The sequence below is a fragment of the Oncorhynchus mykiss genome, chromosome 21, assembly GCF_013265735.2.
Source record: "Oncorhynchus mykiss isolate Arlee chromosome 21, USDA_OmykA_1.1, whole genome shotgun sequence".
In the NCBI taxonomy this organism is placed as follows: Eukaryota; Metazoa; Chordata; class Actinopteri; order Salmoniformes; family Salmonidae; genus Oncorhynchus; species Oncorhynchus mykiss.
The window spans coordinates 51,386,666-51,413,300 of NC_048585.1; the positions used below are offsets into that span (position 1 = coordinate 51,386,666).

General features: G+C 43.6%; 1 protein-coding gene across 1 annotated transcript in view; it reads left to right on the forward strand.

The window, feature by feature from the left end:
* LOC110500885 (equilibrative nucleoside transporter 2) overlaps window positions 1–26,582 on the forward strand; it is a 42,527-nt gene extending 15,945 nt beyond the window's left edge. The window contains exons 2-13 of the mRNA XM_036958136.1: window positions 7,423–7,479; window positions 8,525–8,606; window positions 12,154–12,299; window positions 12,644–12,783; window positions 13,428–13,562; window positions 18,336–18,433; window positions 18,641–18,710; window positions 19,549–19,739; window positions 19,972–20,074; window positions 20,343–20,428; window positions 20,677–20,876; window positions 21,303–26,582. Of these exons, the coding sequence (XP_036814031.1) occupies window positions 7,448–7,479; window positions 8,525–8,606; window positions 12,154–12,299; window positions 12,644–12,783; window positions 13,428–13,562; window positions 18,336–18,433; window positions 18,641–18,710; window positions 19,549–19,739; window positions 19,972–20,074; window positions 20,343–20,428; window positions 20,677–20,876; window positions 21,303–21,414 (1,395 nt within the window). The 5' untranslated portion in view covers window positions 7,423–7,447 and the 3' untranslated portion in view covers window positions 21,415–26,582. The remainder of the gene's footprint in view (window positions 1–7,422; window positions 7,480–8,524; window positions 8,607–12,153; window positions 12,300–12,643; window positions 12,784–13,427; window positions 13,563–18,335; window positions 18,434–18,640; window positions 18,711–19,548; window positions 19,740–19,971; window positions 20,075–20,342; window positions 20,429–20,676; window positions 20,877–21,302) is intronic.
* The last annotated feature ends 53 nt before the right edge of the window (window positions 26,583–26,635 follow it).

Here is a 26,635-nt window from a genome sequence, read left to right on the forward strand (position 1 = left end):
CCGGCCTCCCCAGATGTAATATCCTGTCTCCCCAGATTTAGTATCCTGTCTCCCCAGATTTAGCATCCGGCCTCCCCAGATTTAGCATCCGGCCTCCCCAGATTTAGTATCCTGTCTCCCCAGATTTAGCATCCAACCTCCCCAGATTTAGTATCCTGTCTCCCCAGATTTAGCATCCGGCCTCCCCAGATTTAGTATCCTGTCTCCCCAGATTTAGTATCCGGCCTCCCCAGATGTAGTATCCTGTCTCCCCAGATGTAGTATCCTGTCTCCCCAGATTTAGTATCCTGTTTCCCCAGATTTAGCATCCGGCCTCCCCAGATTTAGTATCCGGCCTCCCCAGATGTAGTATCCTGTCTCCCCAGATTTAGTATACTGTCTCCCCAGATTTAGTATCCTGTCTCCCCAGATGTAGTATCCTGTCTCCCCAGATTTAGTATCCTGTCTCCCCAGATTTAGTATCCGGACTCCCCAGATGTAGTATCCTGTCTCCCCAGATTTAGTATACTGTCTCCCCAGATTTAGTATCCTGTCTCCCCAGATGTAGTATCCTGTCTCCCCAGATTTAGTATCCTGTCTCCCCAGATTTAGTATCCTGTCTCCCCAGATTTAGCATCCGGCCTCCCCAGATTTAGTATCCGGCCTCCCCAGATGTAGTATCCTGTCTCCCCAGATTTAGTATCCGGCCTCCCCAGATGTAGTATCCTGTCTCCCCAGATGTAGTATCCTGTCTCCCCAGATGTACTATCCTGTCTCCCCAGATTTAGTATCCTGTCTCCCCAGATTTAGTATCCGGACTCCCCAGATTTAGTATCCTGTCTCCCCAGATTTAGTATCCGGACCCCAGATTTCGTTCTCAGTTTTTTACTTAATGATTTTGGTCACTTTTCTGATATTTGTTTCTGTGACATTGTATATGAAAGGTAAGATAAATCTAATGGCATTTCCCAATGGTCCATTTTCAACAAAGAAACGACTCATTTGGACATAGCAAAATGCTCTGCATTTGAAGGGAAATGGAGGGTTGGAAAAGCTAATGAAAATCAGAAAAGACGAGTGGAGCTGATGATTAGTAGACCGTTGTTATGTTATGTCTTACTGTTCAAGTGTTGGACAAAGCGTTTTTCCTTTCACCCTTTCATATCTCATCATATATCCAAAAGTCCATCATTGTTTCTATAGAACACATATTGTAACAGATTATATTTAGGTTTTAAACCTCAAAGTACCAATTCATCTTCTTACACATTATTTGCATAGCTAAGTCATAATACTAATCCCTGACATCAATTTGCAAGCTGAACACCGTCTTCACCCGCTTTGAGGATAATACAGTGCCACCGACACTGCCCGCTCAAGGACTGTGGGCTCTCGTTCTCTGTGGCCGACGTGAGTAAGACATTTATGCGTGTTGACCCTCGCAAGGCTGCCGGCCCAGACGGTATCCCTAGCCACGTCCTCAGGGCATGCGCAGACCAGCTGGCTGGTGTGTGTGTTTATGGACATATTCAATCTCTCCCTATCCCAGCCTGTTGTCCCCACTTGCTTCAAGATGTCCACCATTGTTCCTATTCCCAAGAAAGCAAAGGTAACTGAACTAAATGACTATCGCCACGTAGTACTCACTTCTGTCATCATGAAGTGCTTTGAGATGCTAGTTGAGGATCATATCACCTCATATACCCTATACCCACTTCAATTTGGATACCGCCCCAATAGATCCACAGACAATTCAATCGCACTGCACACTGCCCTATCCCATCTGGACAAGAGGAATACCTATGTAAGAATGCTGTTCATTGACTATAGCTCAGCCTTCAACACCATAGTACCCTCCGAGCTCATCATTAAGGTCGGGGCCCTGGGTCTGAACCCCGCCCTGTGCAACTGGGTCCTGGACTTCCTGACGAGCTGCCCCCCTCCCCTGATCCTCAACACTGGGTCCCCACAAGGGTGCGTGCTCAGCCCCCTCCTGTACTCCCTGTTCACTCTTGACTGCGTGGCCATCTATGCCTACAACTCAATCATCAAGTTTGCAGATGACACAACAGTAGTAGGCCTGATTACTAACAATGACGAGAGCCTACAGGGAGGAGGTGAGGGCCCTGGCGGAGTGGTGTCAGGAAAATAACCTCTCCCGCAACGTCAACAAAACAAAGGAGCAGATTGTGGACTTCAGGAAACAGCAGAGGGAGCACGACAATATCCACAGTGACGGGACCGCAGTGGAGAATGTGGAAAGTTCCTCGGCGTACACATCACTGACAATCTGAAATGGTCCACCCACACAGACAGTGTGGTAAAGAAGGCGTAACAGCGCTTCTTCAACCTCAGGAGGCTGAAGAAATTTGGCTTGGCACCTAAATCTTTTACAGATGCACAATTGAGATCATCCTGTATGACCGCCTGGTACGTCAACTGCACCACCCGCAACCGCAGGGCTCTCCAGAGGGTGGTGCGGTCTGCGCAACGCATCACCGGGGGCACACTGCCTACCCTACAGGACACCTACAGCACCCAATGCCACAAGAAGGCCAAAAAGATCATCAAGGACATCAACCACCCAAGCCACCTCCTGTTCACCCAGCTACCACCCAGAAGGCGAGGTCAGTACAGGTGCATCAAAGCTGGGACAGAGAGACTGAAAAACAGCTTCTATCTCAAGGATGACTGTTAAATATCCATCACTACCCGGCTACCACCCGGTTACTCAAACCTGCACCTTAGAGGCTGCTGCCCCATATACATAGACATGGAATCACTGGTCACTTTAATAATGGAACACTGGTCACTTTAATAATGTTCACATACTGCTTTACTCATCTCATATGTACAGTGCCTTGCGAAAGTATTCGGCCCCCTTGAACTTTGCGACCTTTTGCCACATTTCAGGCTTCAAACATAAAGATATAAAACTGTATTTTTTTGTGAAGAATCAACAACAAGTGGGACACAATCATGAAGTGGAACGACATTTATTGGATATTTCAAACTTTTTTAACAAATCAAAAACTGAAAAATTGGGCGTGCAAAATTATTCAGCCCCCTTAAGTTAATACTTTGTAGCGCCACCTTTTGCTGCGATTACAGCTGTAAGTCGCTTGGGGTATGTCTCTATCAGTTTTGCACATCGAGAGACTGACATTTTTTCCCATTCCTCCTTGCAAAACAGCTCGAGGTTGGATGGAGAGCATTTGTGAACAGCAGTTTTCAGTTCTTTCCACAGATTCTCGATTGGATTCAGGTCTGGACTTTGACTTGGCCATTCTAACACCTGGATATGTTTATTTTTGAACCATTCCATTGTAGATTTTGCTTTATGTTTTGGATCATTGTCTTGTTGGAAGACAAATCTCCGTCCCAGTCTCAGGTCTTTTGCAGACTCCATCAGGTTTTCTTCCAGAATGGTCCTGTATTTGGCTCCATCCATCTTCCCATCAATTTTAACCATCTTCCCTGTCCCTGCTGAAGAAAAGCAGGCCCAAACCATGATGCTGCCACCACCATGTTTGACAGTGGGGATGGTGTGTTCAGCTGTGTTGCTTTTACGCCAAACATAACGTTTTGCATTGTTGCCAAAAAGTTCAATTTTGGTTTCATCTGACCAGAGCACCTTCTTCCACATGTTTGGTGTGTCTCCCAGGTGGCTTGTGGCAAACTTTAAACAACACTTTTTATGGATATCTTTAAGGCTTTCTTCTTGCCACTCTTCCATAAAGGCCAGATTTGTGCAATATACGACTGATTGTTGTCCTATGGACAGAGTCTCCCACCTCAGCTGTAGATCTCTGCAGTTCATCCAGAGTGATCATGGGCCTCTTGGCTGCATCTCTGATCAGTCTTCTCCTTGTATGAGCTGAAAGTTTAGAGGGACGGCCAGGTATTGGTAGATTTGCAGTGGTCTGATATTCCTTCCATTTCAATATTATCGCTTGCACAGTGCTCCTTGGGATGTTTAAAGCTTGGGAAATCTTTTTGTATCCAAATCCGGCTTTAAACTTCTTCACAACAGTATCTCGGGCCTGCCTGGTGTGTTCCTTGTTCTTCATGATGCTCTCTGCGCTTTTAACGGACCTCTGAGACTATCACAGTGCAGGTGCATTTATACGGAGACTTGATTACACACAGGTGGATTGTATTTATCATCATTAGTCATTTAGGTCAACATTGGATCATTCAGAGATCCTCACTGAACTTCTGGAGAGAGTTTGCTGCACTGAAAGTAAAGGGGCTGAATAATTTTGCACGCCCAATTTTTCAGTTTTTGATTTGTTAAAAAAGTTTGAAATATCCAATAAATGTCGTTCCACTTCATGATTGTGTCCCACTTGTTGTTGATTCTTCACAAAAAAATACAGTTTTATATCTTTATGTTTGAAGCCTGAAATGTGGCAAAAGGTCGCAAAGTTCAAGGGGGCCGAATACTTTCGCAAGGCACTGTATATACTGTATTATATTCTACTGTTCTTAGTCAATGCCACTCTGACATTGCTCGTCCTAATATTTATATATTTCTTAATTCCATTATTTTACTTTTAGATATGTGTGTATTGTTATGAATAGTTAGATACTACTGCACTGTTGGAGCTAGGAACACAAGCATTTCACAACACCGGCAAAAATATGTGCATGTGACCAATAAAATTTGATTTGATTGTGAGCTTTGATTTCATTTTCACCCAAAACATGTTTGACAGTAGCCAATGACAAGGTCTGTGAACATAGGAGTAATATTTGCCATTCTTTTTGACAGATTCCATCAAACTTTCCTGTTATCACATATTACTGGGCACAGTGAAACCTTCACCGACTGTAGGGAGACCTTGCCTGTCTATGACCTTATGTGACTTGGCTTGACTTTACTGAAATGGCAACTAGCTTGAAAAACTGCTTGAAAAACTGTTGACAACTCAAAGGACAACTTCACTGAAATGATTCTTTCATGACACAGAATCAGGTTGCTCTGTTCAGTTTATTTTCTTAAGAAGCCTCAGGATATAGGATACTGAGGATACATCTCATGTTTCTTTCAGGAATTCTAACATTAGTCTAATAAACCTTTTTTCCGACTTATTCCCGGACCCTTATACTCTTCGCCTCTAGTCTGAGTCTAGACTGAGACTACAATTCTCAGTCTCCCAAGTCGCTGTTTTATCAGCGAAAAATAATTCTCAGAAATGCTTAAATTGCCACAGGGGCAGTGCTTCTGTACATGCTATTCTTTTGATCTTCTGACTATCACCCTCTCTCTCTGGGTGATGAGGTAGAGCAGGTTTCTCTCTCTCTGGGTGATGAGGTAGAGCAGGTTTCTCTCTCTCTGGGTGATGAGGTAGAGCAGGTCTCTCTCTCTCTGGGTGATGGGGTAGAGCAGGTCTCTCTGGGTGAGGAGGTAGAGCAGGTCTCTCTCTCTGGGTGATGGGGTAGAGCAGGTCTCTCTGGGTGAGGAGGTAGAGTAGGTCTCTGGGTGAGGAGGTAAATCAGGTCTCTGGGTGAGGAGGTAAAGCAGGTCTCTCTGGGTGAGGAGGTAAAGCAGGTCTCTGGGTGAGGAGGTAGAGCAGGTCTCTCTCTGGGTGAGGAGGTAGAGCAGGTCTCTCTCTGGGTGAGGATGTAGAGCAGGTCTCTCTCTCTGGGTGAGGTGGTAGAGCAGGTCTCTGGGTGAGGAGGTAGAGCAGGTCTCTCTGGGTGAGGAGGTAGAGCAGGTCTCTGGGTGAGGAGGTAGAGCAGGTCTCTGGGTAAGGAGGTAGAGCAAGTCTCTCTCTCTGGGTGAGGAGGTAGAGCAGGTCTCTCTCTGGGTGATGGGGTAGAGCAGGTCTCTGGGTGAGGAGGTAGAGTAGGTCTCTCTGGGTGAGGAGGTAAAGCAGGTCTCTGGGTGAGGAGGTAAAGCAGGTCTCTCTGGGTGAGGAGGTAAAGCAGGTCTCTGGGTGAGGAGGTAGAGCAGGTCTCTCTCTGGGTGAGGAGGTAGAGCAGGTCTCTCTGGGTGAGGATGTAGAGCAGGTCTCTCTCTCTGGGTGAGGTGGTAGAGCAGGTCTCTGGGTGAGGCGGTAGAGCAGGTCTCTGGGTGAGGAGGTAGAGCAGGTCTCTCTGGGTGAGGAGGTAGAGCAGGTCTCTGGGTGAGGAGGTAGAGCAGGTCTCTGGGTAAGGAGGTAGAACAAGTCTCTCTCTCTGGGTGAGGAGGTAGAGCAGGTCTCTCTCTCTGGGTGAGGCGGTAGAGCAGGTCTCTCTCTGGGTGAGGAGATATAGCAGGTCTCTGGGTGAGGAGGTAGAGCAGGTCTCTCTGGGTGAGGAGGTAGAGCAGGTCTCTCTCTGGGTGAGGAGGTAGAGCAGGTCTCTCTCACTCACTCCTTCATAATGCAGCATTGTCCACGATTTACCCAGTTTTATCAGTTCAGCTTGACTGCTTCAAGCTTGTTATCTACGCTCTTAGAAAAAAGGGATCCAAAATGGGTATTTGGCTGTCCACATAGGAGAACCCTTTTAGGTTCCATATAGAACCCTCTGTAGAAAGGTTTCCACATGGAACCCAAAATGGTTCTACCTGGAACCAAAAAGGTTCTACCTGCAACCAAAAAGGGTTTTTACAAAGGGTTCTCCTTCAAGGTTCTAGACTTGTTTTAAAGGTGAGAGTGTGTGTAGTTAGATTATGAGTAAGAGTGAAGTTAGATTATAATGACTTTGACCAGACCGATTCACAGCATGACCAAGCTATAGGTCTACCGCATGTCTATTACTATATCATTTGTCATTGACTTTCAGGCATTTGTATGAATTTCAAAGGAAATGTCTGAATAAACAATCTTATCAATTAGAAACTAGAGTTGGTTCTTAGTGAAAGCATGCCTCCTGGCAGAAATGTTGCTTTTGGTGAAATGACACGAAACAAAGCAATGAGTGTAGGGGTTGAATGCATAAATACTTTCCATGTTCTCACACACTCACATTCTGACTTGAAATATCACTCACAACTTTTCGCTCTGCTCCTGTTACATTTGTGTTAGTGGGTCGGAGTGCGGAACCTATGCATTTCTGTGCATTGAGGACCAAGAATGTACACAAGGATTGGGCTCTGAATTCTTGCTTAATCTACAGACAAAGGGAGAACAGGTATTCGGGCCTCGTCTTTGACTCAAATGCCAAGCGCTTTATAGACCGTACATATTTAAATAAATGGAGTGTGAAGTTGTGACCTGGCAGAGGGATGGATATCTCAGCACAGCTAATAGTACAAGCTACAATCCAGTGGGTCTCGGACATACAGTGCTGTAGTGTAGTGAGAATGGCTCCATCTCCTCCTCGCAGCAATGTGCTAGTATGTAGAACATGTCCTGTATTTCTATTATGTAAATAACGTGCTTAGAGCTGATTAGACAAATCTTCTCTCTGTCTTTTAGATGTTGATCGTGTTCCCCACTCTTTTGCCCCTAGTTTCAACCGATCCCCCGAGCACAGGATGAAGGGTCGAACAGATGCCCCGCGCGATAGGTGAGTGTCTACCTTTTTTTACTTGACAATCATGGTTCGTTTTTTTCTGAGTGACTTGTTAATTTTAGTCGTTCGTTTGACCTGCATGATCGGAATATAGATCATGCTGCAGACTGCATTGAGAATAAAAAATATGTTTAGAAATGTTAATTGATGGCATGGTGCAAGAATGAATGTGATTCATTGATTATTGAATGTTATGATGGACACAGCTTTGTAGAACCAAAACATACATCTAGTCCTCTGCTCAACAAACGCGAACTCAAGAACGAATCGTTTGGGGGTCTGCAGTTCGCGAACGATGTTGTGCTGATCACACTCACGGCAGTTAAGCAATGCATTCCGACAACAGTTGTTCACAATCTAGTCCGGTTTCGTCCACAGCTAGACCTACTGTCAAAAGTATCAATAAATAATCTTATTTGTTTGCCTACCAATCAACAACTCTACATTGTTTAAAGCAGACGTTTACAAGTCTCGGTCACAAATGACAGCTCCAATACACCCCCTATGGTGAACGAAATGTGAACGAGAGGCTTGTAGAAACATGACTCTTTCAAGTTTTCAGTTCATCGTTCGCCGGTAGGGGGTCCTGTGGGCTATAGGCATTACTGACTCAAATGAACGAAATTAGTCGAGAGATTTCTTCTGTTGATTTAACGAGTCGAAAAGATCGGAGTCAGTAAAAAGAGCCAAACTTTCCATCAGTTCTGCCCATGGTGCCTCTTCCTCTCACTTGTTTCTCGCTTCCGCTCTCAATCTGAACCCCGTCGTATTTGGGGTGGGGGATTGCAATGTGTGGCATTGCCTCTAAGCAAAGCTATGGTACTGAAAAGTGACTTTGTACTGTTTTCAATCAATTAATGTAGAGAATAGATTACATTTCCAATGTACTTTTATAAAATCTGCTAATGCTCTTTGGCTGGTAGCACTTTATTTCACGGTACATAAATTACTTTCTATTTATTAAGAAATTACATGGTAAATACACATCAATAACCTATGAATTACTTGCTTGTTTCTAATATTTCCCTCCCTAACCCAGGGGCTGGTTGGTGGGGGTTATCTTCTTCATCCTGGGACTCGGGACGCTGCTACCATGGAACTTCTTCATGACCGCCTCCATGGTAAAACTAACATGCGTCTTTAACCACAGGTCCAGGATCAGATAGTTATTTAGTCCCCTAAAGGCTACAGTTAGCATATAGGGTAATCTGATCCTAGATATGTGGTTTTGGGCAACTTTAGACAGATCTAGGATCAGATCTACTCTGGCTCAGGTTCAACACTGTATGTATGATACATACACACTTGTTGAACTTTATCCAAAGTAGAACATTGACTTCCTAAGGAATTCACTTGAAAAGTAAGTCTTTTTTGAAAATCAGGTGGAACTGTTATTTTATGTTACCCTTTTTTTTTTACCAGGTAAGTTGACTGAGAACACATGCTCATTTACAGCAATGACCTGGGGAATAATTACAGGGCAGAGGAGGAATGAGCCAATTGGAAGCTGGGGATGGTTAGATGGCCATGATGGGCAGATTGGGAATTTAGCCAAGACACCGGGGTTAACACCCCAACTCTTACGATAAGTGCCATGGGATCGTTAGTGACCACAGAGAGTCAGGACACCAGTTTAACTTCCCATCTGAAAGAGGGCACTGTACACAGGGCAATGTCCCCAATCACTGCCCTGGGGCATTGGGATATATACAGTGCATTCGGAAAGTATCCAGACCCTTTGACTTTTTCCACATTTTGTTATGTTACAGCCTTATTCAAAAAATGATTACATTGTCCCCCCCCCATCAATCTACACACAATACCCCATAATGACAAAGCAAAAATATGTTTTTAGATTTATAAAAAAAAAACTGAAATATTACATTTACATAAGTATTCAGACCCAATAGTCAGGACTTTGTTGAAGCACCTAAGGCAGTGATTACAGCCTCGAGTCTTCTTTGGGTTTCTCCCATTCTTCTCTGCAGATCCTCTCAAGCTCTGTCAGGTTGAATGAGGAGTGTCGCTGCACAGCTATTTTCAGGTCTCTCCAGAGATGTTCGATCGGGTTCAAGTCCGGGCTCTCGCTGAGCCACTCAAGGACATTCAGAGACTTATCCCGAAGCCATTCCTGCGTTGTCTTGGCTGTGTGCTTAGGGTCATTGTCCTGTTGGGAAGTGAGCCTTTGCCACAGTCTGAGGTCCTGAGCGCTCTGGAGCAGGTTTTCATCAAGGATCTCTCTGTACTTTGCTCCGTTCATCTTTCCTTCGATACTGACTAGTCTCCCAGTCCATCCCGCTGAAAAACATCCCCACAGCATGATGCTGCTACCACCATGCTTCACTGTAGGGATGGTGCCAGGTTTCCTCCAAACGTGACTCTTGGCTTTCAGGCCAAAGAGTTCAAGCTTGGTTTCATCAGATCAGAGAATCTTGTTTCTCATGGTCAAAGTCCTTTAGGTGCCTTTTGGCAAACTCCAAGCGGCTGTCTTGTGCCTTTTACTGAGGAGTGGCTTCCGTCTGGCCACTCTACCATAAAGGCCTGATTGGTGGAGTGCTGCAGAGATGGTTGTCCTTCTGGAAGGTTCTCCCATCTCCACAGAGGACCTCTGGAGCTCTGTCAGAGTGACCATTGGGTTCTTGGTCACCAAGGCCGTTCTCCCCCGATTGCTGTTTGGCTGGTCGGCCAGCTCTTAGTGATTCCAAACTTCTTCCATTTAAGAATGATGGAGGCCACTGTGTTCTTGGGGACCTTCAATGCTGCAAAAATGTTTTGGTACCCTTCCCCAAATCGGTGCCTCTACACAATCCTGTCTCGGAGCACTACGGACAATTCCTTGGACCTCGTGGCTTGGTTTTTGCTCTGACATGCACTGTCAACTGTGGGATCTTATATAGACAGGTGTATGCCTTTCCAAATCATGTCCAATCAATTGAATTTACCACAGGTGGACTCCAATCAAGTTGTAGAAACATCTCAATGATGTTCAATGGAAACAGGGTGTACTTGAGCTCAATTTCGAGTCTCATAGCAAAGGGTCTGAATACTTATGTAAATAATGTATTTCAGTTTTTTATTTGCAAACATCTCTAAAAACCTGTTTTCGCTTAGTGGTTATGGGGTATTGTGTTAGATTGATTGAGTAAAAAATGTATTTAATCCATTTTAGAATAGGGCTGTAACGTAACAAAATGAGTAAAAGTAAAGGGGTCTGAATACTTTCTGAATGCACTGTATATTTATTTATTTTTTACCGGAGGAAAGAGTGCTCCCTACTGGTCCTCCAACACCGCTTCCAGCAGCATCTGGTCTCCCATCCAGTACCAACCCTGCATAGCTTCAGAGGCAAGCCAGCAGTGGGATGCAGGGCGGTATGCTGTTATCCCTAAGAGTCAGATGCTGTTTGTATGTGTGTGTACACAACTGTATGTGTGGCAGGTAGCCTAATGGTTAAGAGCATTGTCCCAGTAGCCGAAAGGTTACTGGTTCAAATCCCCAAGCCCACTAGCTTAAAAATCTGTTGATGTGCACTTGAGCAAGGCACTTAACCCTAATTGCTCCTGTAAGTCGCTCTGGATAAGAGAGTCTGCTAAATGACTAAAATGTAAATGCATATTGTTTAAAGAGGATTTGCTGAGTTGTTGGTGTCAAACGTTTTGTCTAAGAGGGATTTAGTGTGACTGGCCGAGTTGGGTAGATTACTTTTTAAACATATCTGTTAGTTACTAGTTACCTGTCCAAAATTGCAATCAGTAACGTAACTGTTAGATTCCCCAAACTCAGTAACATAGACTGATTACTTTCAGTTACTTTTGGATTACTTTTCCTTCCTTTAAGAGGCATTAATTAGAAGAAGACAAACAGGATCCATCAAATGAGTTTGGTGTGTCAACACAGTGGTCTCTAACTTGTAGTCAGACACGCTCAGGTTGGAACAAACTTCAACTTGAGTCTTTTTTCAATGATGAATTGAATTTAAGAAACCAGAAAAGTATCATAATGTATTTTTTACGCAAACAACCTTGCTGAATTTTAAAAGTAATCCAAGAAGTAATCATCTAGTTTTTCAAAAGTATCTGTAATCTGATTACAGTATTTTTGCTGGTAATTTAACTGATTTGTTAGGGGGGGGTTGTAATCAGATTACATGTAGAAGATTACATGTAACCAGTTACTTCCCAACCCTGGTGACTGGCCCCCTGGTGTTTTGTAGTCTTGCGTCACCAAGTACCGGTATGTTGAAGTTAACCGCTCGTGGTGTGGTTAGAGGTCATGGATTTTCCACGTCGCTGTGTGGTCAACCATGTGACCAGGTTGTGTGTGTACAGCCTCTTAGGCCTAGCTCTCTGAATATTCAAATGTCAAACCCCACAACTCATTCCCCTAGGGTAAGCTGTGATATTTGGTATACCCTACACGTTTGTAGAACTACTTAAAGAATAGGCCTATTGGTATAGGAATGAGTGACTTGTGACAAACAACATCGTATTGAACGTTAATGTAAACTAAACTGGGTCATCTCATGAGTCCTGTGTGGCTCGGTTGGTAGAGCAAACGGCCAGGATCCTGGGTTGGATTCCTGCTGGGGCCCACCCATACTAACGTTTTGATAAAAGCTCCTGGAAAATGGCATATATTATTATTTATCTTTTTCTCTTCTGTCGTTAGTATTTCAACCGCCGCCTTAACAAGACTGAACGGAGCAACGGCACGGTGGTCTCCCACAAAGAGTACTACTTCAACAACTGGATGACTCTGCTGTCCCAGCTCCCCCTGCTGCTCTGCACTCTGCTCAACTCCTTCTTCTATCAGCGGTGAGACAGCACTTCTTCTCTCAGGTTTACAAGTCATCCAAATGCCCTTCCAAGAAACACCCTTCTACTGCACACTTGGCTGATGAGCTTGTGTGTGTGTGTGTGTGTGTGTGTGTGTGTGTGTGTGTGTGTGTGTGTGTGTGTGTGTGTGTGTGAACAACCCTTTTGAATTGGCCATTTTATTCAACTGCAAATAGGTGAAAAAGAAAAGTCTATACAGTGGATTTTAGAGGGGCTTTACTCAATAGATAAAAAATATGTCACACACTGTCTGGGTGGTGTAATTTACTACGCTCTAATCCAGTGAGATTGAGAATGAACGTTTTGTGTGTGTTTGTGCGTAGGATATCGGAGATGGTGCGGATAGCGGGCAGCCTGGTCTTCATCTTCATCCTCTTCATCCTCACTGCCATCCTGGTCAAGATCCCCATGGAGGAGGACCGCTTCTTCTCTGTTACCATGGCTACCATCTGGTTCATCAACTGTGAGTAGGACATTATTTTGTGTGTGTGTTTGGGGGGGGGGGGGGGGTCATTGTATGTGTTACTGGGTATTGGGTGGATGGTGGGGAATCATGTTGTGTGTGGGGGTGGAATTGTGTGTGTTTGAGTAAGTGTGTGTGTTTGTGTTTGACTGGGTATTGTGTGTGTGTGTGAGCACGCTATATCATTAACTCTCTCTCACCCTCCTCTCTCTCACTCTCTCTCTCTCTCTCTCACCCTCTCTCTCTCTCACCCTCTCGCTCTCTCTCTCTCTCTCTCTCTCTCACCCTCTCGCTCTCTCTCACCCTCTCTCTCTCTCTCTCTCTCACCCTCTCGCTCTCTCTCTCTCTCTCTCTCTCTCTCTCTCTCTCTCTCTATCTCACCCTCTCTCTCTATCTCACCCTCTCTCTCTCTCTCTCTCTCACTCTCACCCTCTTTCTCTCTCTCTCACCCTCTCTCTCACCCTCTCTCTCACCCTCTCTCTTTCTCTCTCTCTCTCTCTCTCTCTCTCTCTCTCTCGCTCTCTCTCTCTCTCTCTCTCTCTCTCTCTCACCCTCTCTCTCTCTCACCCTCTCTCTGTCTCTCTCTCTGTCTCTCTCTCACCCTCTCTCTCTCTCTCTCTCTCTCTCTCTCGCTCACCTTGTAGCGTTTGGAGCGGTGCTACAGGGCAGTCTGTTTGGCCTGGTGGGCCTCCTTCCTCAGAAGTACAGCGCTGTGTTCATGAGTGGCCAGGGGCTGGCCGGCACCTTCGCTGCTATCGCCATGCTGGTCTCCATAGCCAGTGAGTCACACACACAAACAAATATCTAGAACCCACAAATATACAAATAACTACTTGTAAATAAACATGCAAAACTCACATCAGAGATGCTCAGTGGCAAATCATTCAACTGAGGCAAATGTGGAGTCTTATGCTACAGTACATTGTCGAACATCTCATTCCAAAATCATGGTCATTAATATGGAGTTGGTCCCCCCTTTGCTGCTATAACAGCCTCCACTCTTCTGGGAAGGCTTTTCACATTAGTGAGGTCGGGCACTGATGTTGGGCGATTAGGCCTGGCTTGCAGTCGGTGTTCCAATTCATCCCAAAGGTGTTCGATGGGGTTGAGAGCTCTGTGCAGGCCAGTCAAGTTCTTCCACACCGATCTCAACAAACCAATTCGTTATGGACCTTACTTTGTGCACGGGGGAATTGTCATGCTGAAACAAAGAAAGGGCTGTCCCCAAACTGTTGTTACAAAGTTGGATGCACAGAATCATCTAGAATGTCATTTTATGCTGTATCGTTAAGATTTCCCTTCAGTGGAACTAAGGGGCCTAGCCTGACCCATGAAAAACAGCCCCAGACCATTATTCCCTCTCCACTAAACTTTACAGTTGGATCTATGCATTCGGGCAGGTAGCGTTCTCCTGGTATCCGCCAAACCCATATTTGTCCGTCAGACTGTCTGATGGTGAAGCGTGATTCATCACTCCAGAGAATGCGTTTACACTGCTCCAGAGTCCAATGGCGGCGAGCTTTACACCACTCCAGCCGACGCTTGGCATTGCGCATGGTGAACTTAGGCTCGTGTGCAACTGCTCGGCCATGGAAACCCATTTCATGAAGCTCCCGATGAACAGTTCTTGTGCTGACGTTGCTTCCTGAAGCAGTTTAGAACTCAGTATTGAGTGTTGCAACTGAGGACAGACGATATTTACGAACTACGCACTTCAGCTCTCGGCGGCCCCGTTCTGTGAGCTTGTGTGGCCTACCATTTCACGGCTGAGCTGTTGTTGCTCCTAAAAGTTCCCACTTCACAATAACATCACTTACAGTTGACCGGGGCAGCTTTAGCAGGGCAGAAATTTGAAGATCAGACTTGTTGGAAAGGTGGCATCCTATGACGGTGCCATGTTGAAAGTCACTGAACTCTTCAGTAAGGCCATTCTACTGTCAATGTTTGTCAATTGAGATTGCATGGCTGTGTGCTCAATGTTATACACCTGTCAGCAACAGATGTGGCTGAAATAGCCAAATCCACTAATTTGAAGGGGTGTCCACATACTTTTTTACAGTCGTGGCCAAAAGTTTTGAGAATGTCACAAATATTAATTTCCACAAAGTTTGCTGCCTCAGTGTCTTTAGATATTTTTTTGTCAGATGTTACTATGGAATACTGAAGTATAATTACAAGCATTTCATAAGTGTCAAAGGCTTTTATTGACAATTACATGAAGATGATGCAAAGAGTCAATATTTGCAGTGTTGACCCTTCTTTTTCAAGACCTCTGCAATCCGCCCTGGCATGCTGTCAATTAACTTCTAGGCCACATCCTGACTCATGACAGCCCATTCTTGCATAATTAATGCTTGGAGTTTGTCAGAATTTGTGGGGTTTTGTTTGTCCACCCTCCTCTTGAGGATTGACCACGAGTTCTCAATGGGATTAAGGTCTAGGGAGTTTCCTGGCCATGAACCCAAAATATCGATGTTTTGTTCCCTGAGCCACTTAGTTATCACTTTTGCCTTATGGCAAGGTGCTCCATCATGCTGGAAAAGGCATTGTTCATCACCAAACTGTTCCTGGATGGTGGGAGGAAGTTACTCTCGGAGGATGTGTTCCATTCTTTATTCATGGCTGTGTTCTTAGGCAAAATTGTGAGTTAGCCCACTCCCTTGGCTGAGAAGCAACCCCACACATGGATGGTCTCAGGATGCTTTATTGTTGGCATGACACAGGACTGATGGTAGCACTCATCCTTGTCTTCTCCGGACAAGCTTTTTTCCAGATGCCCCAAACAATCAAAAAGGGGATTAATCAGAGAAAATGACTATCCCAGTCCCAGTCCAATCTCTGTACCGATTGCAGAATATCAGTCTGTCCCTGATGTTTTTCCTGGAGAGAAGTGGCTTCTTTGCTGCCCTTCTTGACACCAGGCCATCCTCCAAAAGTCTTCGCCTCACTGTGCGTGCAGATGCACTCACACCTGCCTGCTGCCATTCCTGAGCGAGCTCTGTACTGGTGGTGCCCCGGTCCCGCAGCTGAATCAACTTTAGGAGACGGTCCTGGTGCTTGCTGGACTTTCTTGGGCACCCTGAAGCCTTCTTCACAACAATTGAACCACTCTCCTTGAAGTTACTGATGATCAGATAAATGGTTGATTTAGGTGCAATCTTACTGGCAGCAATATCCTTACCTATGAAGCCCCTTTTGTGCAAAGCAATGATGACGGCACGTGTTTCCTTGCAGATAACCATGGTTGACAGAGGAAGAACAATGATTCCAAGCACCACCCTCCTTTTGAAGCTTCCAATCTGTTATTCAAACTCAATCAGCATGACAGAGTGATCTCCAGCCTTGTCCTCGTCAACACTCACAGCTGTGTTAACGAGAGAATCACTGACATGATGTCAGCTGGTCCTTTTGTGGCAGGGCTGAAATGCAGTGGAAATGTTTTTGGGGATTCAGTTCATTTGCATGGCAAAGAGGGACTTTGCAATTAATTGCAATTCATCTGATCACTCTTCATAAAATTCTGAAGTATATGCAAATTGCCATCTTACAATCTGAGGTAGCAGACTTTGTGAAAATTAATATTTGTGTCATTCTCAAACCTTTTGGCCACGACTGTATATAAAGTGTAGGTGTGTATATTTGCTTTATATATACAGTGCCTTGCGAAAGTATTCGGCCCCCTTGAACTTTGCGACCTTTTGCCACATTTCAGGCTTCAAACATAAAGATATAAAACTGTATTTTTTTGTGAAGAATCAACAACAAGTGGGACACAATCATGAAGTGGAACGACAATTATTGGATATTTCAAACTTTTTTAACAAATCAAAAACTTAAAAATTGGGCGTGCAAAATTATTCAGCCCCCTTAAGTTAATACTTTGTAGCGCCACCTTTTGCTGCGATTACAGCTGTAAGTCGCTTGGGGTATGTCTCTATCAGTTTTGCACATCGAGAGACTGAAATTTTTTCCCATTCCTCCTTGCAAAACAGTTCGAGCTCAGTGAGGTTGGATGGAGAGCATTTGTGAACAGCAGTTTTCAGTTCTTTCCACAGATTCTCGATTGGATTCAGGTCTGGACTTTGACTTGGCCATTCTAACACCTGGATATGTTTATTATTGAACCATTCCATTGTAGATTTTGCTTTATGTTTTGGATCATTGTCTTGTTGGAAGACAAATCTCCGTCCCAGTCTCAGGTCTTTTGCAGACTCCATCAGGTTTTCTTCCAGAATGGTCCTGTATTTGGCTCCATCCATCTTCCCATCAATTTGAACCATCTTCCCTGTCCCTGCTGAAGAAAAGCAGGCCCAAACCATGATGCTGCCACCACCATGTTTGACAGTGGGGATGGTGTGTTCATTGTGATGAGCTGTGTTGCTTTTACGCCAAACATAACGTTTTGCATTGTTGCCAAAAAGTTCCATTTTGGTTTCATCTGACCAGAGCACCTTCTTCCACATGTTTGGTGTGTATCCCAGGTGGCTTGTGGCAAACTTTAAACGACACTTTTTATGGATATCTTTAAGAAATGGCTTTCTTCTTGCCACTCTTCCATAAAGGCCAGATTTGTGCAATATACGACTGACTGATTGTTGTCCTATGGACAGAGTCTCCCACCTCAGCTGTAGATCTCTGCAGTTCATCTAGAGTGATCATGGGCCTCTTGGCTGCATCTCTGATCAGTCTTCTCCTTGTATGAGCTGAAAGTTTAGAGGGACGGCCAGGTCTTGGTAGATTTGCAGTGGTCTGATACTCCTTCCATTTCAATATTATCGCTTACACAGTGCTCCTTGGGATGTTTAAAGCTTGGGAAATCTTTTTGTATCCAAATCCGGCTTTAAACTTCTTCACAACAGTATCTCGGACCTGCCTGGTGTGTTCCTTGTTCTTCATGATGCTCTCTGAGCTTTTAACAGACCTCTGAGACTATCACAGTGCAGGTGCATTTATACGGAGACTTGATTACACACAGGTGGATTGTATTTATCATCATTAGTCATTTAGGTCAACATTGGATCATTCAGAGATCCTCACTGAACTTCTGGAGAGAGTTTGCTGCACTGAAAGTAAAGGGGCTGAATAATTTTGCACGCCCAATTTTTCAGTTTTTGATTTGTTAAAAAAGTTTGAAATATCCAATAAATGTCGTTCCACTTCATGATTGTGTCCCACTTGTTGTTGATTCTTCACAAAAAAATACGCAAGGCACTGTATGTATATTTGAACATTATCTATGATTGAATGTATGAAACAGAGTGCCCATCTTTCTAACCAACAGAGGATCACAGTGGAAATAGTCTCTAGACTTTTTGTGTATATATCTGTATACCTTCAAATGATCCTATATGTATCTTTTGCCTGGTGTAACATTTCATGTATTTTCAGTTGTCAAATCAAATAAAAAAAAATATAGACAAATGAGTATGATGTGGCCTCTGAAACTCCACTTGTAAGTAGTTCTCTGACCTCTCCTTTCTCTTTTGTGTGTGTGTGTGGTTGTGTGTGTGTGGTTGTGGTTGTGTGTGGTTGTGGTTGTGTGTGTGTGACAGGTGATACGGACCCTGAGACGGCTGCGTTGGGTTACTTCATCACGCCGTGTGTAGGAACCCTGATCACTTTGCTTAGCTACCTCCTACTGCCTCGCCTGGTGAGTTGCTCAGCCTTACAGGACTAGAATGTAATAGAAGCCCTGGTAGATACCACAGGTTGGGCCTCAGAACAGACCCTGTATCCCCCGGGCCTGTAGCTGACCATACTGCAGTACGGCATGACTTTGTTTTACCTGAGGAATCTGTGTTCAAGGTCAGGGAATGTTCAGTCTGTCTCATTTGGCCTCTGCTCCGGTCTCATCCAGGAGTTTGCCCAGTTTTACTTGGACAAGAGCAGGAGTTATGAGGTGGAGACTGCAAATGAGCTGCTGAAAGGTGAGGCTGCTGAAAGCTGTGAGAGAAGATGTGGGTTATTTTGTGCTCATATATCTCACCAATGACCATCCACAGCAGTGCAGATTGTCACTGCTAGTACTCTCCTTTACACTCAGGGGTTGTATGCAAAGTTCCCTTTAATTGTTTTTGGCACTGAGCTGTGCGGCAGTCTCGGGCTTGGGAACATTGGTTGTACATATCCAAACATCTCAGAGTAGGAGTGCTGATCTAGGTCTAGGTCTCCCCCCGTCCATGTAATCGTGTTAATTGTGATCTAAAAGGCAAAGGCGATCCCAAATCAGAACTCCTACTCTAAGACGCAAGATGCATACAGGCCATGGTCTGAATAGAACTGATTCAACAGATCATTATCCCATTAGCCCAGTTTATTCACATTTATCCAATTAGTGCAGCAACCTCTCCCAGACAAAGAGCTGCCCTGTGGGACATTTACAGATCAGACACTATTAAACCACCCCATCACTCTCCTGTTAACGTCAATATATGTTTCCATGGAAATTAACAAAGGTCTAGGAAAGCCAGGGCTGTTCAATATCGGTCCGGGAGGGATCAGGGACTTCTAATTAGGGACTACAGTAATCCAGCCATAGCTTGGTCCAGTTTTTCCTGATGAGGTCATGGGGTGAGGAAAAACTCCTGGCCCTATTCTTAACAGATAATGTAGTAGTCTGGTGGGCTCCAGAAACTAGTGTCCATGCCTCCCTCCCTTTATAATGACATCTGCCATCCCTCCCACACACATTTACATCTGCCTGTTGATTGGTCAGTGTTAGGTCAAGTCAATCTATTTTCCCTGAAATATTTATCTTTCTTTCAGTGACAGAGAGTGGCACGGCGGAGAACGGCAAGCTGTATGGCCACGACAATGGCTCATTGGCCAATGGAGGTGCCAGTGGCGAGGAGGTGGAGGTAAAGGGGGCTGGGGTCAGTCCCAAGCAGGCCTTCTTAACCCTGGAGCAGGCTGAGGTCAGGGACAGGAAGTCCACCGTCATGGAGGTGTTTAAAAAGGTAATGCTGACCTCTGTTGTTACTCAGCAGGCTCTCTACTGGTCATATATTTATTTTTTATTTTTTTATTTTCTAAATATATGGCTCTGGTGTATAGTTGAGGTCCAATTCCCTACCATTTTCTGAAGTGTGCACTTGTTCACTCCCCAACATGCATTAAAAGCACCAGAGGAATTTAAGCATGGGAGAGTTTCCACTATATTTCTTACCTTGTCCCTCTCTCTCTCTCCAGATATGGGTGATGGCTTTCTGTGTTGTTTTTGTCTTCACCGTCACTCTCGCTGTGTTCCCTGCCGTCACTGTGGACGTCAAGACCATATACCCTGGGAAATGGGGTATGTATACACTTTTAGAAAAATCAGTTTCAAAAGGGTTCTTCGGCTGTCCCCGTAAGAGAACCCTTTCTCGTTCCAGGTAGAACCATTTTCTACCTGTAACCAAAAGGGTTCTTTAAAAAGATATCCCATGGGAACATCCGAATAACCCTTTTAGGTTCTAGATAGCACCTTTTTTCCTAAGAGTGTAGATATGTATACTGTATGTTTAATATGCATGAGATGTAAAACTCAGATGAAGCACCTCTCTCCCTCTTCCTCCCATCAGAACCTTATTTCATCTCTGTGTGTTGCTTCCTCATTTTCAACGTGTGTGACTGGATCGGCAGAACTGTCACCACCCTGGTCCAGTGGGTAGGTGTCTGATCCCATTTCATCTCTGTGGATTAATGTCATTTTATTACACATTTGATAGGATCACAATGGATTTGATTTATGTAACAACTTTCGAGGTTTCTCAGTGTTTTATAATCCTTCACTTTCTTTCCCAGCACGAAAGTTTTAGTTCTTAGTATTACATTTAGTTATTATTCTAAAATGATTTTATTGTGTCTATCCAACCTTGTATATCAGTAACATTTCTCTGTGTATGTGGACCACAGCCCCCCAAGGAGAGTTGTCTGTTCCCGGGGCTGGTGGTCTCCAGGGTGGTGTTTGTTCCCCTGCTGATGTTCTGTAACGTCCAGAGCCGCTCCTACCTCCCCGTCCTCTTCTCCCACGACGCTGCCTTCGCTTTCATCATGATGCTCTTCTCCCTCTCCAACGGATACTGCGTCTGCCTCTCCATGTCCTACGCCCCACAGTGAGTAGAAGTAACACACGCGCGCACCATACGTGACAGTCCCCTGTCATAACATTATGCCAGTTATTCACGTATTGACTAATCCAATCTACTTGTCATGGTGTCACTCTTCTTTAGTCACCTTTGGCTTAACAAGTTCTTGGTACCACTTCTCTCCCCCACACACTCTGGAGTTCTCTTCCAGTCACCTGACATACTTTTTCTCTCACCCGACCATGCCAACTTCCTTGTTGCCACTGTAACACCACAACAAAACCTACCCTATATCTGCGGTGTATTCAATAGGAACCACACGAGCAGAAACCGGAAGGGGCCTACCCGAATTTGTCCAATAAGAAATGCTTGTGTTTTATTTTTCCATGACAAATAATTTTGCTACAGTATGCTTATGAATACACGCCTGTCTCTCTCTCCGTCTCCTCCGAGGTTGGTGACTCCTAAAGATGCAGAGACGGCCGGGGCCCTGATGACTTTCTTCCTGGCCCTGGGCCTCTCCATCGGGGCCGCCCTGTCCTTCCTGCTGCGACTACTGGTCTAGACACACACACATCAGAGGACCACCACCATCAGTCAACAGCCACCTCCATCCCCATCCGTAAAGTGACGGGACACGCCATGACACGCCATAACATCATCCACTTCCATCGTCATACCTAGAAGGACCCAGGCTGGGAATAGAGCTGCCTAAACAAAAGCCTGCATCAAAATGATATTAGTACTGACCACAATAGATATTATACCAGGGATTGAATATCATCTCCCCAGCTGCCTGACATGCACAACACGTATTGAAATAACTGAGATATGAAGGGTATGACGTTACATGACTAGCTACTTTACAACTGGTTTACAGTGGTTAGTAGTAAAAGACTCTGGTTGCCTCTCATCGGACAACAATGAATAGACACAGTCGGTGCCAAACAGTTTTAAACTTGGGTCCTTATTTTTGAGTTGGACCATTTTAAGGAGTCTTTTTGTATAATGTGTGTTTCCCTGTTGTTTTCTTAAGGCACTAACCTTAGTCAAGAACAGTAGCTAGAGGAGTTTATGGAGAACTAATGGATTGTTCCACAAAGTAGATTATTTTCTCATGGAAGTCTTATTTTCATAACGACATCAGATGAAATCAGGATTACTAGCTCTGATGAGTAAGTACTTATATTTTTCAACAAAGCCTTTGATTTGATTGAAAACTTCTGATTTATTTTGGATATCATGACAATATGAAATAGTACATTATTTTTGCACGGAAGACCAATTCAATTATTTCCCTTAGTTTGCATTTGGTTACAGATAGGTTTCTTCATTATGTTATTTGCACATCAGTACAAAGGCACTACATTACACAGACAACATGGACATCGGTCTGTGGACATCAGCATACTCATGTCATTCTAGCCCATTGGAGTGGAGAGGACCACTTGGGGTGTGTTCAATAGAGTGAAATGTAGTTCCTAGAAAATACTCCATTCACTTCCTGTTCATGTCAGGATAATGGCCCAGTAGGACAGGTTTTAGAAACAGGATATGATGCAGTGTAATGATAGGAACAGAGGGCAAGGAGGTGATGGGAACCAGACCACATTCCACTCCTCCTCCTTCCCACTGTTCTCCTGAGGGTAGCGTTCAGTCTGACCATAACAGTGTTTCCCAAATTTGGTCCTTGGGACCCCAGGGGGTGCACGTTTTGTTTTAATGTCCCAGCACTACACAGCTGATTCAAATAATCTACTAATCATCAGGCTTTTGATAATATGAATCAGATGTGTAGTGTTAAGGCAAAAAAACTAAACGTGCACCCGTTGGGGTCCCGAGGTTTGATTTTGGGAAATGCTGCCCTAACACCATTCTGTGCTGCTAACCTACCTATTAACCTGTTGCTGTCTAGTCACGTTGTTTGAACAGAGCTTTGGCTTTAGGTATAATGTACAAAGGTGTGCTGTGACAGATTTTTCAAAACAAAAGGGATACACTCCCTGCTTTGTTGTAAACAGGGTGTTGCTTTTGGCTTTCTGTAATAACAAAATGTTTAACTTTTTGTCACCATGAAAAAGTGTCAGCTATTCTGTTTCGATTATGTAAATTAATTGGATTTAAGTAACAGCACTTGTTTTTGTTTCGCTGTTGGTCATTTACTAGACTAAACTATAGTATTTTGAACACAGATGAAGAACAAGAATAGCTTCTAGCGGTCACTGGTTGATGAGCCAGCTAAGGGTAAGGTGTCTGTATCTGCCAATATTTGAGTTCATATTACACAGACACTGGGAGTAAAACACATTACAGAAAAATATTTTTAAATACATTACCATAACACTAAATCACAATTCCATAATTATCTGCCAATTTTCATTCCTTGAATGTATCATGGCCACGATGATTTAATGGAGTCAGATTATACATTTAACGGAGTGCCATTAAACATGAATCGACAACCATTTCTAAAGCTGTGCATTAAGTTATAGATTTATATGTCTATAAACTATTTATTTTTTGCCCATTCTGTTTCCATTCCAGATATGAACACATTGATTAGAACCTTACCAACTCTTGTATGAACTTTGTGTTTGCTCTATTTTGGTTTCTAGACTTTCCTTCCTCTAATATAAGTATCCGTTGTTTTAAAATCCTTTTTATGTTTCTCTCTCATGAAATCTTTGTTTTTGATTTGATTGCTCAACGTTTAAGAGTGTTTTCTGAATGGAGTGAGAATTAACTGTCATACTATATGTAGAAGACAAACAAGGTACCTACCTACCTGTACGTGGTGTTGTTGAGACAAACATCCGTTTGGTTTCAGAATGGCTGGATGAAGGGCTGATGAGGGTAATGGCCTTGTTCAAATACTCTACAGATGCACCCTTCCTTACTTTAGGAAATCACTGGCCTATCACAATTGCATATGTGTTAGCAAGGACTCCAATACACAGCTTTCATCTATTCTGTCACGTTAGAACAGTGGTCGAGGAAGGAAGGAAGCGTTTTTGAACAATACCCGTCTACCTGAACCAGTGGTGTAGTGGTGACTGGAGAAGTGGGTATAATCATTTTGCCCCCAAAAATTCAAACGGCCCGCCCAGGGACGGAAAGGCGCCCTGTGAGAAAAATGCTATGAGAAATAGTGATACAAACCACGTTTCCATCCAGTTTCATACCATATAAAAATCACGACAGCTGTGATGAAAACGGGTAGTTTAAGTACAATTTTATAAATACCGACATATAATTTGTTAATACGCACATGGGATATTTTTGTGTCAGTAAAATTAATTATGCGAGAAATTGTGGTGGAAACACCTTTATGGGTAAATATTGATATAATAAACATAATGAGTCACGCGATGACATGTTGTGTGGTCCTCCAGCTACGACTCTGGAAACCATGCAGTTTATTAGGCTACATATTCAATTAATTATGAACTTTACAGGGTGGTGAAAGTGCATGGTGATCTTGATGCTCCTTTTAAATAAATATTGAGGGTCTGATTCTGGTGACATGGTGATCGATGCATGACTGATTTAGCCATAACCTCATTACTAGTCTACCCTCACTGTCTGCCAGCTGTTGGCCACGTGTCAACATCAGAGTAGGCACATTTGCATTTTAACAGTTTTTGTGACAAAACTATCGATAGAGTTGAAAATGCGGCGTAAACACATTGAACATTCGATTTTTAACACTAAATCGCGTACATTTTGTTTGCATCACGTCATCACGCACTGACTTTTATCCTCAACAAATCTATTTGGTGGAAACGCCACTGGTGGGAAAATGCGTATATTTTCTTTATGCATATTTAAAAAATATATATGCATGAAAATCTGTCGCCAACTGGATGAAAAACTAGCTATACTCTCTGAATGACCTAAAATGATCAATCCCATCCTGGTCTTTCGCAGTCAGGTCAACCCAAGTTGTACTGTGCAAGTAGGCTAATAGTAGGCCTACTATTGAAACAGATACAAGAGGCTGTCAACTAAGAAATTCACAAGTTTCAGATTTTTTTAAAGAAATCTGAAACTTTAAAAAAAAAGATAAACAACCAAATTGGATGCTCTAAGTCCATAACGATGCTTAAACCACATCACGAGACCACTTTTGAGGTCTGGGAAAAATCGAAGAAATATAGATTTTTGTGGTGTTTTAGAAAGGTGTTTTCCCCAAAATTGCATTTTGGAACATTGCTGTGCTTAAAACGTGAATAAATAATAGTTCAACATTTTAAGATTAACATACTGATCGGTTTCATCAGCCTTATTAATTGATTCGGCGAATACCTTCCCCACACTACTTTGGTACGCATCAGGGGTTTAAGAAGTGAGTATACTCAATGCCCACTGAAAAATACGTGGGTATACGGAGTATACCAGCGTCTACCTCCCAATACACCACTGGTCTGGGACCGGTTTCTCAAAAGAGACATGGGATAGGATCCTATGGTTCTAAAAATGAACTTAGTCTTCAGATGCTTTTGGGGAACTGGGCTCTGGAGCATTACTAAGGTTGCATCCCGATTTTCCACCCTTCCCCCGAAGTGTGCACTTACAACTTTCTCGCATGGATGTTAACGACTGTGGAAACGGTAAACTCCCTCCAACCAAATTTTACACCAGTCCTACGCTGTTAAATCCATGACGAGGGGTGTGCAAGTGCACATTTCTGGAAAAGGTTCGAGAATCAGGACCAAGGAGTCAGGACCCAGGTCATGACCATGTCTGAATGATTTAACATTAAATTGTTATCAACACAGATCGTTATCAACACAAAAAAAGACTTACTAGTCGCCAAAGTACCATAGCATTTCTTTAAACATTCATAATGTTGCATATAGATCTCGTTTAAGATAAGACATCCTTCATTTACATTTAGCAGACGCTATCATCCAGAGTGACATCCACTGTTGACACCATAGTGCCGGGTAATAAAACATGAGCAAGAAGAGTGAAATATGGGAAAGACCAGAGTTAACCTTTTGTGTAACAACTTTTTACGATGCGAGACCAGAGAAAAGCAGAGTAGTGATTGAATTATTCGTTTTAGATAGTGAAACGACAGCTATTGTTAAAGTACTTCATGCAATACATATTTTTGAGACCCTGGCTATGAGAAGAACGAGTCTTGTTGGACATAATTGTTACACTGTAGTGTTTAATACATACAAGTCAACTTTGTTTTATGGAACTCCAATCAGTTGGATTGTGGCTGCGAGCAGGGATTTGATTCGTCAGGATCGTACGGTATGATTGGACAACAACAATGTATTATGTGCTACTACAGCGAAGGGAACCATTTGTATAGTTTTTGAGTTGAGGAATTTTAGTTGCTGCTGTTGGAAATAGCTTTGAAATGGTGACATTCAATTTACTTTTATATTTCTGTGTGATTTAGTCTTCTTTTTACAATACTTTGAAGTGTTTTATTTTTCACTGCATTGAAAGCACATATTTCAATGAAAAAGACACTTGACCAACCCAAAAATGTCCCCCCCCCCCCCCATTGTATTTATTGAAAACCCAGTAATTGTCATTAACACCTGTTCTTACTTGACAGGTGGGGTGGGGTGGGGTGAAATGGTCAACTGGGGCTAGTAGTTGTCATTCCGTCATAAGCCAAAAAGCAAGAAAAAAAGTATGAAGAAAAAGCCTCCGATATGCAAACAGAATGACCACCTTGTGTTGTCATTGTTTCCTTTAAAAGCAACTTTTAAAAAAACGGGTGTGGTTGGTTACACATGGGGAGCAGTGCGTGACACAGAACA